General features: G+C 45.7%; 1 protein-coding gene across 2 annotated transcripts in view; it reads left to right on the top strand.

Annotated features, from left to right (window-relative positions):
• Positions 1 to 5,351: 5,351 nt before the first annotated feature.
• The window catches only part of LOC144682617 (SH2 domain-containing protein 1A-like), a 62,134-nt gene continuing 55,022 nt past the window's right edge, over positions 5,352 to 12,463 (top strand). For both annotated transcript variants that reach the window (XM_078545116.1, XM_078545115.1), the window contains exons 1-2: positions 5,352 to 5,547; positions 11,713 to 11,773. In XM_078545116.1, the coding sequence (XP_078401242.1) occupies positions 5,414 to 5,547; positions 11,713 to 11,773 (195 nt within the window). In that variant the 5' untranslated portion in view covers positions 5,352 to 5,413. The remainder of the gene's footprint in view (positions 5,548 to 11,712; positions 11,774 to 12,463) is intronic.

Below are 12,463 nucleotides of genomic sequence, written 5' to 3'. Positions count from 1 at the left end.
AGTACCATTACAGGAAAGCCAGCCTTTGCTTCTAAGGGCAGGGTTTTTTGCTCACTGTGCGGGCAGGTACGTGCCTGACACAGCCGAGCGTGAAATTGCGGACGATGACGTCGGGTGAGTGTCCCGATGTCATCGCGCACTTGTGCGATGTTTCGGTCGGTGGGCACGTGCGAGAATCGGCAGCGTGCCCGCCAACAATTCAGAGGCTTATTAAGGCCACTAATGTATTAATTAACTGCAATTTGTTGCTGCCTGTCCAACGTTACAGTTGGCGGGTGCACAAATCATCCAGGCGGCCTTTGCATTTTTCAGGAAACCTCATCCAAGGGCAGGATGAGGTTTCCGATATTAATTTAAAACAAAATAAACATTTTTGGACAGAGTTTTTATAATTTATATTTTCATGTGAGTGAATTTTTTTCTGCATTTTCAAAGCTTCATTTCATAATTTTAAATTCTTCAGCTCCCTGGGGCAGCTCTCTGCCATCAGGGAGCTTTGATTGTGCACCCCTCCCGTGTGCCCGTACAGACTTCAGCGCTCGCCCTCCTCCTGCTTCCCCCCCACCCCAGCAGTGCTGAGCCTTTCGGCGCGCCTTTCACACTGGCTAGCCGTTAATTGGTCAGCCAGCGTGAAATCGTGGTCGGGGGCCGGCCGCGGGTGGCGAGCCATTTCCCAGCCGCTCCTGGGTCCGCCCACCGCGCCCGCCCAACGACCTCAAAATCCTGTCCATAAGCTACTTTTACAAAGATGTTTCGAGCTCAAGGGCTCGATTAGCCATGTTAATTTCCACCTCCATCTATTACAGTAATTACAGCGCAATTATCTGTTATCGTCCTCTTGTGGCTGACAGCCTGTTCTCATTGGGGCAGGGCCATTTTGTATTGTACAGCTCGATTTTTGAGGTTGCATTAAATCTCGACGTTTTCGCCTAAATACTGTTGATATTGTGACCCAGTATTTGTATCAACTTGATGGTAAATACAGCCTATTGGTGTGGTGGCAATGTTGGAACGTTTTCATGCCTCTCATCAAAGGAAAGTGGTGAGTTTATGCAGCCCATACACACAAATATTGACCTCTACTTAGTCTATAGTATTACGGTCCAGTAACAGCGGAGACCGTGGTACCCACATACCAGACAACGAAGCAATGGTACTTAGGGAAGATTGAGAAAGTCGGTTCATTGGATCATTGGCGTCGGAACCTAATCTACACTTGATTCTAACTTTGTCCCCTTCCTGGTTAACAGTTTCACCTGGGAGAAGAGAATCATAAATAATCCTCACTGTGGATTCAGGGACACAGAAAGTGATAAAACTTTGCCAGACTCTGTTCAACAAAAGGTAAGCTTATTGTATCTGATGCTAGGGCAGATAGTAAATTATTGCCTTATGTCATGAAACAAGAGTTAGAGGATCAACGTTATTCGCTTTGATATGGCAGACTCTCTGCCTGCATTATGGATTCCAGGCCACCTTTTAGACCTGATAGGCTGATATCAAAATGCAGTCTGAGGACAGTCTTGAGGATTTGTATCAATATCTGATGGCCTTCTTTGAGGATAAGCTGTGGCTGAAAGGTGGGCTCGGTCATTATGGTCTACCTCTTGACGAGGATGAAGAGATGTCACCCTCACTGGAGAACATAGTGGTCCTATGTTGGCTACAACTCATTCATCCTAGCCTACCACATCTCGTGAAGCAGAGGTATGGGACTGAGCTCATATCATACACCCTGGCATCCACCAAGAGATCTCCCAAGCCTTGGATTCTCTGTTAGATGAGATTCATGCATCTACTGATGCCAAGGCTCTTTGCACTGCTATCTCCTCCTTCCAGAATTGCCCGACACTTTGGTCCTTGCCTAACATGAGATAGCCAGACCAGACAGAGAGAGAGAGAGAGATGGAGAGACCTCATAACTCCCTTCCTTCATGCACAGGACAGGTATCATGCCCATTACGTAAGCAGTTAGGTCGACCAGATAAACATTCCCTCTCCAAGTATAATTTTCTACTAGATCAAGAGCACCATTGAAGGCTAAAGTGTGTAAGATAATTGTTATCCTGGCTGACGATGATGTCATTGCAGACAGTGTTATTTAAATGAAGGGAATGGGGAGCCTGCTGATGTTTTGTTGGAATCAGCTGCACTCCATGTACGGATCTATCCGTCACCCTACTTAGACACCTTCTTTGAGCACCTTGCTATTCGGGTAACTATTGACTGTGGAGCCACTGACAACATGATCCGTGCTTCCACATCTATGAGACTCAGTGTCCCAGTCAAGAATACATCCCAATCTGCGCACCAGGATGATGTTTCATCACCATTACATGTTGTTGGTGAAACACTCTTCTCTCTGTCCGGGGGTCATCACAAGCTTGCCTTCGAAAGCCTGTCATGGAGAATCTAGATGTTGAGATACTTGCAGACAGTGCTTTCATAGAAACTAATGATGTGTCAATTCAACCAGCCAAATGCTTAGTGCTAGTAGTTGACTCCGCCACCTATGTTTATGGATCTCATGCTTCCTCCAGCACATGCAGGGTGAGATGAGACCATGTACTTCGTGCTCCCTCATGGTCAATGACAATCAGGACAGGGGGTTTTATTGAGATGATCCTACAGAATGATCTTGCAGACCTCACGACAATTTCAATTGACCCATACTCTCTTTCTTCAGGACTAAAGTGTACCAAGCCACCCAACATTTGGCCTCCACCATATATTTTGACCAACGTTGCTAACATCACTTGTGCATCTCTCCCGTGAACCACAAGTCCTAGCTCACAATGAGCATTTTTCTTGGATAAGACCTGCCTTCACTACCAGCAACCAAGGTTCTCAGCCTTCTTAGGGTGACATGACTCACCAAGCAATGCAAGCGCGACACCATCAGCTGGCTTGAGTCTGTTCTTGTGGACTCGAATCACACACTGCCTTAGCACTCACATTCTCTATTCCACACACTCCTTCAGGAGTATGATGACATCTTCGATCCAGCATTTCCAGGTTACAATAGCAAGGCTGGATTCTTCAAGATGAATGTCAACGTGGGGGCCTGTACAACCCCCACAACACACAGGTCGCCTTCCCCAGTATGCCAGACATAAACTGGTTGAATTGCAACAAACATTTGATGACCTTGAAGGCCTTGGAGTCTTTGCTCGACCTAAAGCTGTGGGGGGTCATTGTGGAGTACCCTAATCCATCATTTCTTGTGAAAAAGTCAAATGGGGTTTTGGACTTGTCACAGCGTTCGCCGATTTTGGGTGCTGCAGTAAGCTGCAACCTTCGCTTATGCCAGATATTGACTCAACTTTATGCAAGATTGTCCAGCGGAAACACATCATTGCAACAGATCTGACCAATGCCTTTTACCAGATTCCACTAGCGCGATCTTTAATGAGGTAGTGTGGAGTGGTCACACTCTACAAAGGCGGTGGTGTATACACGTGATCTGCCATGGGCATGCCTGCAAATTAAATTGTCCTTGAGAAATTGTCCTAGAGAGGAGCATAGTTGTCAAGCTTGTAGTCCTTTACTATGGTGGTAACAATCCTGAAGAACTTCTTCACAACTGGCAACATGTGCTACATGCTCTGTCAAGATGTGATGTCTGCCTGTCTGACTCTGAAGCACTCACATGCCCTAAATTACATCTATTCTGGGATGGATTTCATCCCAGGGCATATTGCAAGCTAGCCCACACCATGTGGCCACTCTCTACCAGCTCTGCACCAGGGAAGGTTTCTGGTAGGAGATCTTTCATCGGAGCCTACAAGGTGCTTTTGAGAGTCCTTCCTCAGCGTGCCTCATACACAACCCCCTTGGACGCTGATCTGTTGGGTGTCAGTCCAATGAAAGGATCAATTGGACAGATAGTCTCTGCACAAGCTTCCAAATGGCACAATCTGCCCTTTCATCTCCTGAAACCATTCCCCTTCCCTGTCCAGACAGTCAACTCTGGGTTATCACAGACTGTGCTGTTAAGACGCAGGGCAGTGCATCCACCCTGTATGTGACCCATGAAAACAGGCTCAAACTTGCTGCTTTTGTTTTAGTGCCAAACTGTGTAGTCGTCATGTCACCTGATTGCCTTGTGAAATTGAAACTCTGCCCATCGCAGCTTCTAGCAAGAATTTCAGCCCACATATTGTGCCGTCCAAACACCCCGGACAGCAAACCTTGGTGTGCAAGCCTCTGAGAAACCGAACAGGGGGGAAATTTCTGCCAGTCCCATATGGGGCAGCATTTTGCCCTGTCGGGCAGGCTTGGTGGGGGCGATCGAGGCCGGAAGGCGATTTCACACTGGCGGGCCAATTTTAAGGCTTGTGTACTCAGTGACCTTTTAAAAGAACCTCCAACTGGATTAACCAGTTGCAGACGCCACACTTTGTACAGGAATTGCGGTTCAGTGGATGTGTTATTTTAAAAAAAAATCTGGCTTGTGCCACTAGAGGTCCTCGCACTCTATCGCTGCCCACATTGGCTCGGTCTCAGCTCATCACCCCCTCAAGCAATAGGTGAATTCTTCAGGACAGAGATGCAGCAAACACAGAAAGGGTGCGACCCTGCATTATTTCCCAGGCATTTGTCGTTCACTTCTGGCCGAGGCACGCTGAAACCGGTCGGGGGCTCCCTACGCATAATAATAACTCCACTACAATAAAACGGCCAAACTATTTTAATCACATTTTTAATAATATTGCCAGACTTGAGGAGGTGGAGCAGAGGGGGTGGGGGGGAGTGTGGCTAATTCTAGCACAGGCAGGATGGACCGAATGGTTTCCTTCTTGTGCTGTAACTCTTTTGAGTCAAAACAATAAACTAAATTAACAATCACAAGGGAGAAATCAAGCACAGCCCCTAAGTCAGGTCAGCTGTAAAATCAAGGAAAAACTTTAAAGTAATCTTACAAACATCAAACTAAGATGTGATCTTGTGCTGTATCCATTCGCTGATTCTGTGACTTCATCATTGAATTCCATTATCCCAACTCGGCCACCTCAACAGGTCAGTTTCAGAACCCCAAACACTTTTTTTTAAAAGTTAGACGACAGTGCAGTAGGTGTAACAACCAAACAATTTGAAACATGTGCATTAAAACCAGGTGCAAATTTATCGACATCGATGTGTTTCCTGTCGAATAGTCTAGAGCAGCCGGATGTTTCAAATTGATTGTGAGAAGATTAAAAAAATAAAGTTATTTGGCCTCACACACAGAATAGGGAAGTGGCTGTACACGGTCTTGTTATCACTCAGGAAGTCAGGCGGGTTAGCAAAACACAACACACGCCAGAAGATTCAATTCTGCCATTCTCCCACTAACCTTCTGCATGCAGTGAAGCAAGGGCGAGAGAGCGAAAGGGGAGCACCCCTGCCACTCAGAGGCCCTTCAATAGAAATCATGAGGTTATCCTTCTATCACGGGAGGATCAGCCAGGCAGAGACCGAGTGTTTGTTGGCGTTGTCAGGCAAAGACGGCAGCTATTTGATCCGAGACAGCGAAACCATACCTGGGACCTATTGTCTGTGTGTGCTGTAAGTATGAAAACTGAGTAGCAAGTTGGTCGTTAAAGGTGGCGAGTTCAAGAATGGGCATAAATATTAATTGTCTCTCCAAATTCAACCGTGTTGACACAAGCGAGCCGGGAGGTTCAAAAGGACTGGGGTGGCGTTAACTCGGTCGTTTTGCATTGAGTTTTGACTCCCATGTATGAGAACGAAGTATCGAACAGATTGGGAAACGAGGCAGTGAAATATAGCTAGCCCGCTTGGAAGAAAAACGTTGCATTTATATAACGCCTTTCCCGACCCCCTAGATCGACCCCAAGCGCCTTGGAGCCAATGAAGTCTGGTCGGTGCAGTAATGCAAGAAACTGTTTCGATACTCTGTTTATTGTACTGGCGCTTCTGTGAGTAGTGGTCATCTGAGACCAGTCCTACCACATTGCGTGGATGAGCTGCCCTTGGAATCTACTTGTTTGCAAACAGTTACGGATCTGAGATTATGTGGATAGGCTGAATGAACCTGGTCGAGGTGTGCTCAGCACAATCAATTTCCAAAGTGTTATTGACTAAAGCGTACCATGTCACTCGCTCCCAACCTCATTAAATTAATCCCCTTGCATGCATCAAGTCTGTTAACCTATTAAAAACACGGCGGCGAACAGGAATCAGCATTAAGGGATCAGTTTCATTGTCCAAACTCGCAGCAGCTAATTTTAGGTGCTCGACTATAAAAGTTCAAGTGCAGCCCGCCTACTCCAGACGAAACAATTTGATTATTTCCTTCTCTGAGAGTGAATCGTTGCGTCTTTGTCTAATGTAATGCAAAAAATCAGCAGTGTTGGCTGTGTCAAAAGTACCTTTGTAAAATGCTTCCTTGCATCTACCCCGATAAATCAAAAATATATGGATATCATTTTGTGATCACTGGGTTATTCAGAAGTTACTCCAGGTTTGAGGTAGAGATTTGGATGGACTGTTAAACACTTAAATAGCGTATATTTTTCTATACCTTTCCGCAGGGAGAGTGTCCATTGAACCGTTACCGGATTTGTCAAATTATCTGTTTCTCTTGTTTAAAAAAAAAATACACCCAGAATCTTTCTTCCGTCCTGCCCAATTTTGATTTCCTTTTTCATTATTAATTTTACATTAGTTTACAAACCCCCTCGAGGGAAAGTTGGTAAAAACAAAATGTAAAACACAAATGTGACCCGGTCGAGCCAGCCTCCAGTTGGGTGGTGGGGGAAATAACGAAATGGACTTTTTAAAAAAAAAACAAAATCTATTTTAAAGTACAGTTAAGACGCGTGGATTATGCGAATGTGTTTTTTTGTTGTTGTTGGTCGAAATCGATTCCACACTTTCCCCCAGGGCAGAATAGAGGCAGGTTCAAAATAGAGCCCCTCCACACAAACCCCTCCAATAACCATTTAAATCGGCCCCATTTGGGTGTACACGAGTCAAAACATTTAATCCCTGCATCGATCATGCCTTCAAAAGGGGGAAAAAAAACACCGCTCGAGTATTCCGGGGCGAGTCAAGTCGTCCTGGTATACAGTATTTCCAGTGATATAATAATGTGCTACAATATACCGCGTCTCCAGGGAAGAGGGTGGGAAATTGGACCACGAGGTCGCTGAAGGCAAGCGGGGAAATTGCGTTAGCAAAAAGTAGCAATATTCTGCTTCCTCCGCCTTTGTGGGACCCTCCATGGCCACCGGGGGATAGAAGGTCCGGGGGAGGATTTGATAAGCATGGAAATGAGAAAACTGCCCTCTCTCACAGCCCAGCCCAGCCCGGCCCCGCACGGCGGGCGATCTTTCCGGGACCGTCAATACACAATTCCAAATATCTCCCAGCAAATGAAAACAACAATGCTTCAGACCGAGGTTGAAACTGAGGCGTAAAAAGGAAATTACCCAAACATTTATATATATATATATAAAGAAATAAACACAGTGGAGCTGCGAGGAATTCCACCAAATTCTTCACAGCAAACTGATCATTTTGCCCAGTGAAATTCTTCATGTGATCTGATCCAATCCTCATCTGTTTTTTAAAGCTTTGGTGTGAAATAGACACACGAAAATCCTTCATCTGAGAAGGTTTTTTTTTAAAAAAAAGAAAATTTGAAACAAGTCTCGATCTATATGTTCAAGTTGTGAACTTTAAGGAATTCACTCGGTTGCTTGGACTTATTTTTTTTTTAAAAACCGTGTCTACGGTAGTGGAAGCCGCCTTGAAATCCACAGCAAGTTGCTTCGATGAACGGGGTCTGAGCGGCGAGAGAACCTTTTTGCCTCCTCTCCTGCTCTCCTGCCTCCCAGTTTCATTAATCCACACCGTGGGGGCTGACCTTTTGAAAGCAGACAGTTCAGTTTTGCCCCGCGAGAAGATGGTTTATTATTAATGTTATTTTCATAACTTCGGAAGCGTGTAAAGTGTAAAGGTGACTGGGGAGGTGGGGAGAGGAGAGGAGGGGCGGCAGGAACCCGTTTGCAGAGGTGTCTTTCCAGCCTGTTGCTGTTGTCCTTTTTACTGTAAGGAGATTTTACACCAGTGTTCAAATCACCCCCGGGGCGAGGGAATGTGGGTCTGGAATCACCCGCTCCCCTCCCAGCCCCTTCTTTCGATCAGGGTTGTAATAATTGAATAGCCGCATTTAAAAACAACCCCGGCTCATTTACACCCAGTCTTCCTCACGGTTCCAAATCCACGGACGGCTCCACTTACCTGGATGCTGAATGATATTTTTAAAAAAATAATAATGCCTGGTCTCTGGAGCTCCCTGCGAGACCGAGAGGAACACGTTAGGAATAAACCCCGCAGATTTGTCTAAAAATATTACTTAATTTTAGTGGAAAATTTTACCCTTTGATGTTTATAGAACCTTGCACCAAACTCAGGTGGTATTTGAGGCGCTTTTTGATCTCGACCCATGAAGTGCTTTTTTTACAGACACACACACACATTCAGGATCTTCCTGTTAAACGGGAGTTAAGACACAAAACCCAAAACTGCTGCCCACAACTCTTCAGCGTGCACATCCAACCGAACCACATTAAAACACCAACTTTGAAACAGCAAGCGGAATTGGTGAGCAAGTTATTCACGATAATGCATTCAACATGTTTAATCCATCTTGGCTCGTGGTCTGCGCATTCCTCACCAAAGCTCCCTTTGTTGTCTTCATTTAAGGGGTTGAGTGAGACGGGCGATTGAGGTGGGGGCATTTTTAAAAATTCGTTGACGGGATGTGGGGAATCGCTGGCCAGGCCAGCATTTATTGCCCATCCCTAATGGCCCTTGTTCAGAGGGCGTTTTCAAGAGTCAACCACATTGGTCCTCTTTTATTAACGAAATATTTACACTTCACAGAATCACCCAGTGCAGAAGAGGCCCTTCGGCCCATCGAGTCTGCACGGACACGTGAGAAACACCTGACCTACCTAACTAATCCCATTTACCAGCACTTGGCCCATAGCCTTGAATGTTATGATGTGCCAAGTGCTCATCCAGGTACTTTTTAAAGGATGTGAGGCAACCCACTCCCACCCCCCTCCCAGGCAATACATTCCAGACCGTCACCGCCCTCTGGGTAAAAAAAGTGTTTCCTCACATCCCCCCTAAACTCCTGCCCCTCACCTTGAACCTACGCCCCCTTGTGACTGACCCTTCAACTAAGGGGAACAGCTGCTCCCTATACACCCTGTCCAATCCCCTCATAATCTTGTACACCTCGATCAGGTCGCCCCTCAGTCTTCTCTGCTCCAACGAAAACAACCCAAGTCTATCCAACCTCTCTTCATAACTTAAATGTTTCATCCCAGGCAACATCCTGGTGAATCTCCTCTGCACCCCCTCCAGTGCAATCACATCCTTCCTATAATGTGGCGTCCAGAACTGCACGCAGTACTCCAGCTGTGGCCTCACTAAAGACAGCGGATACAACCCCCCCTCCCCTCACCCCCCCCCCCAGATGTAATTCCTTCTGGGTGCCCAGCTCGTGAGTAAATATACCCAGGTGGCACAGAGGTCATGACCACGATGAACAGAGGCCCAGGTTAATTCGCTGAGGACACGGGTTCAAATTGCGCCATGGCAACTGGTGGAATGTCAACATTCAATCACAGTAATTAATTTTAAAATCAATTCATTAAAAAGAAAAGCAACCTACAACTGAAAGCGAGTCACAGTAATGGTGACTCTGTTCGATTGTTGTAAAAACCCATCTGGTTCACTCATGTTCTTAAGGGAAGGAAATCTGCCGCCCTTACCCGAGTCTGGCCTACACGTGACTCCAAACCCACAGCAATGTGGTTGACTCTTAACTGGCCTCATGGGCAACAAATGCTGGACGTGCCAGGGACATCCATATCCCATGAACTAATTTTTTAAAAAAAGGACCCAGAGATTCTTTGCCTCACCTGTTTGACTGGTCTGCTATTCCGAGCATGTTGTACAGGCGTGAGATTAACCAAAAGAGCAAATCTATTATTTTAAATTATTATTGGATAGCATGATGTCCTTTTTTGTAAAAAAAAAAGTTAGGACAAAAGTTAACAGGAATGTGCCACTGCTCTGTGATTTAGTTTGAGGTTTACACTGCCCATTCATAAATCAGTTTGGGCTATTCCCACCTCAGACAGAGTCAGTCCGATGGTTTGAATGTTTTACCTGTATTAATACTACTTTTTGAACAATTGTTTACAGCACCATTTGAAGATGAAGGTCAAAGGGCTGCTTGCTGAACCGTGGTTTACATTTAGTTGCCCTTTGTCAGTTTACCATTTTCCACAACTCGCTCACCAATTCTGCTTGCTGTTTCAAAATTGGTGTTTTAATGTGGTTCGGTTGGATGTGCACGCTCAGAGTTGTGGGCAGCGTTTCATTGTTTGGTCCTCAGTGCTACTCTGTGCATCTGCGGAACTGAGTAAAGAGCAAGTTGTTTAGAAATGAAAATGGAGACAAAGGCAAAACGAGGACCGAGCGAGGTGGAAACCACATCCATTTGCACTTTTTCAGATAGGGAGAGCTATTGCTCTTGCAGTCGTCACACAGGAACTGGTGCAAAGCAATTTCAACTTCAGTTCAACATAGCTGCTACTTGAGAAATTGAGAGCATGCCAGCCAAAAGAGGAATTTCCTACTAATAGCTTGCCGGAGCAAAAATGCTGGAAATACGAAACACTCTCACACATACTTGATGAGAATGGTGTAAAATGCACGACAGGTCCACATGGACAGCTGAAAGAGACTGACAGTGATTTCAGGTTGAAATTGGCCCAGATCTTCCAGTCTCTGGATTGTCAGAGACCGGACATACCCTCTAGATTGACGTTGGGAGGCCCTACACACTGACTCTGTGGGGATTGCTCAGGAAGTTTGAACTGCTTGTGTGCAATTCCCCTGCTTCCACTGGACCCTCCAGAAAAGTCTTGGACTCTGCGTCGGAGACTTTGGACATTCCCACTTACCTGAATAGTTAGCCAGGAAATGTGAGACAGAAAAATCCTAGTCTAATTCCTGACTAATACAGCTGACAGCCTCCCAGTCAATCACACCAACCTCCCCCCACCCTGATTTCCTCCCTCGATCCCCTATCTATCCTCGACCCAACCTGACTAGCCCCTGACCTGACAACCCCTCCCAATCTGACCCAACTATCCCACTCACCAACCCTACCCGGCTGCCACCCTACCCAGCTTCCATCCCAATCACCTATCATCCTACCCTCCTACCACCCTACCCAGCTGCCCTCCTATCCACTTACCCACTTACTTCACCCATCTGCCTACTTACACATTCACCCATTCAGTCATCCATTCACTCATTCGCTGAGAAGCTTGGCGATCTTTAAACACTTAACTGAATACGGCAGCTAGCACCATTAAAAGGGACCATGGTTTCTGCGCTGATTCTTTTTGCTACTCTCTGAGGATTCCTGCACCTAGGGAGTTCTTCTACATCATGCATTGGAAGTCAGAGCCTTTTCAATGTATCCAGGTAAGTGGGTAGTTTTCTGTCTAATCAACGGGGGTTCTGACCCTGATTGGAAGTTTTGGGCCAATAAATCTTGACTATATTGCCAAGGTTTTAAGACACATCGTGTCCCATTCTCCATTTTGAGTGGGTATTGGTTTTTAAACTGTTACTGGTTGGTTATTCAAAAACGTATTTTTTTTATATCTCCAGGAATCAAACATTTGTTCATACTTACCGGATTTTTGAAACTTCCGGAAATTGGTCAGTTAAGGTAAGGAATACAGCCCGTTTAATTAAACTATTGGCATGACACTTACACCCAGATCTGAGGGAGGTTGTCCATTCTACTGGCCCGACCTGTGGTAAAATAGGGAGATATTTACCCAGAAGGGCAGGTACCTCGGAATTAAATAACGGATGGAGAGAGTGGGCCGCTTGTGAGCTCCTAAGGTGAATGGGGAATGCCAGGAAACTATGACTTATGAAACTAATAATACTCTAAATCTCTTAAAAACCTCAACCAACTCAATAGCCCAGGCACATTATAGTGACAAGAAGTAACAAATTTCAAAAGAGGAACACAACATTAGGAACATAGAAACTAGGAACAGGAGTAGGCCATTTGGCCCTTCGAGCCTGCTCCGCCATTCATTATGATCATGGCTGATCATCCAACTCAATAGCTTGCTCCCGCTTTCTCCCCATACCCTTTGATCCCTTTCGCCCCAAGAGCTATATCTAACTCCTTCTTGAAAGCATACAATGTTTTGGTCTCAACTATTTTCTGTGGTAGCGAATGCCACAGGCTCACCACTCTCTGGGTGAAGAAATTTCTCCTTATCTCAGTCCTAAATGGTCTACCCCATATCCTCAGACTGTGACCCCTGGTTCTGGACTCCCCCACCATTGGGAACATCCTTCCTGCATCTACCCTGTCTAGTCCTGTTAGAATTTTATAGAT

The sequence above is a fragment of the Cetorhinus maximus genome, chromosome 7, assembly GCF_964194155.1.
Source record: "Cetorhinus maximus chromosome 7, sCetMax3.hap1.1, whole genome shotgun sequence".
In the NCBI taxonomy this organism is placed as follows: Eukaryota; Metazoa; Chordata; class Chondrichthyes; order Lamniformes; family Cetorhinidae; genus Cetorhinus; species Cetorhinus maximus.
This window is presented reverse-complemented; position numbering and strand designations above follow the sequence as displayed.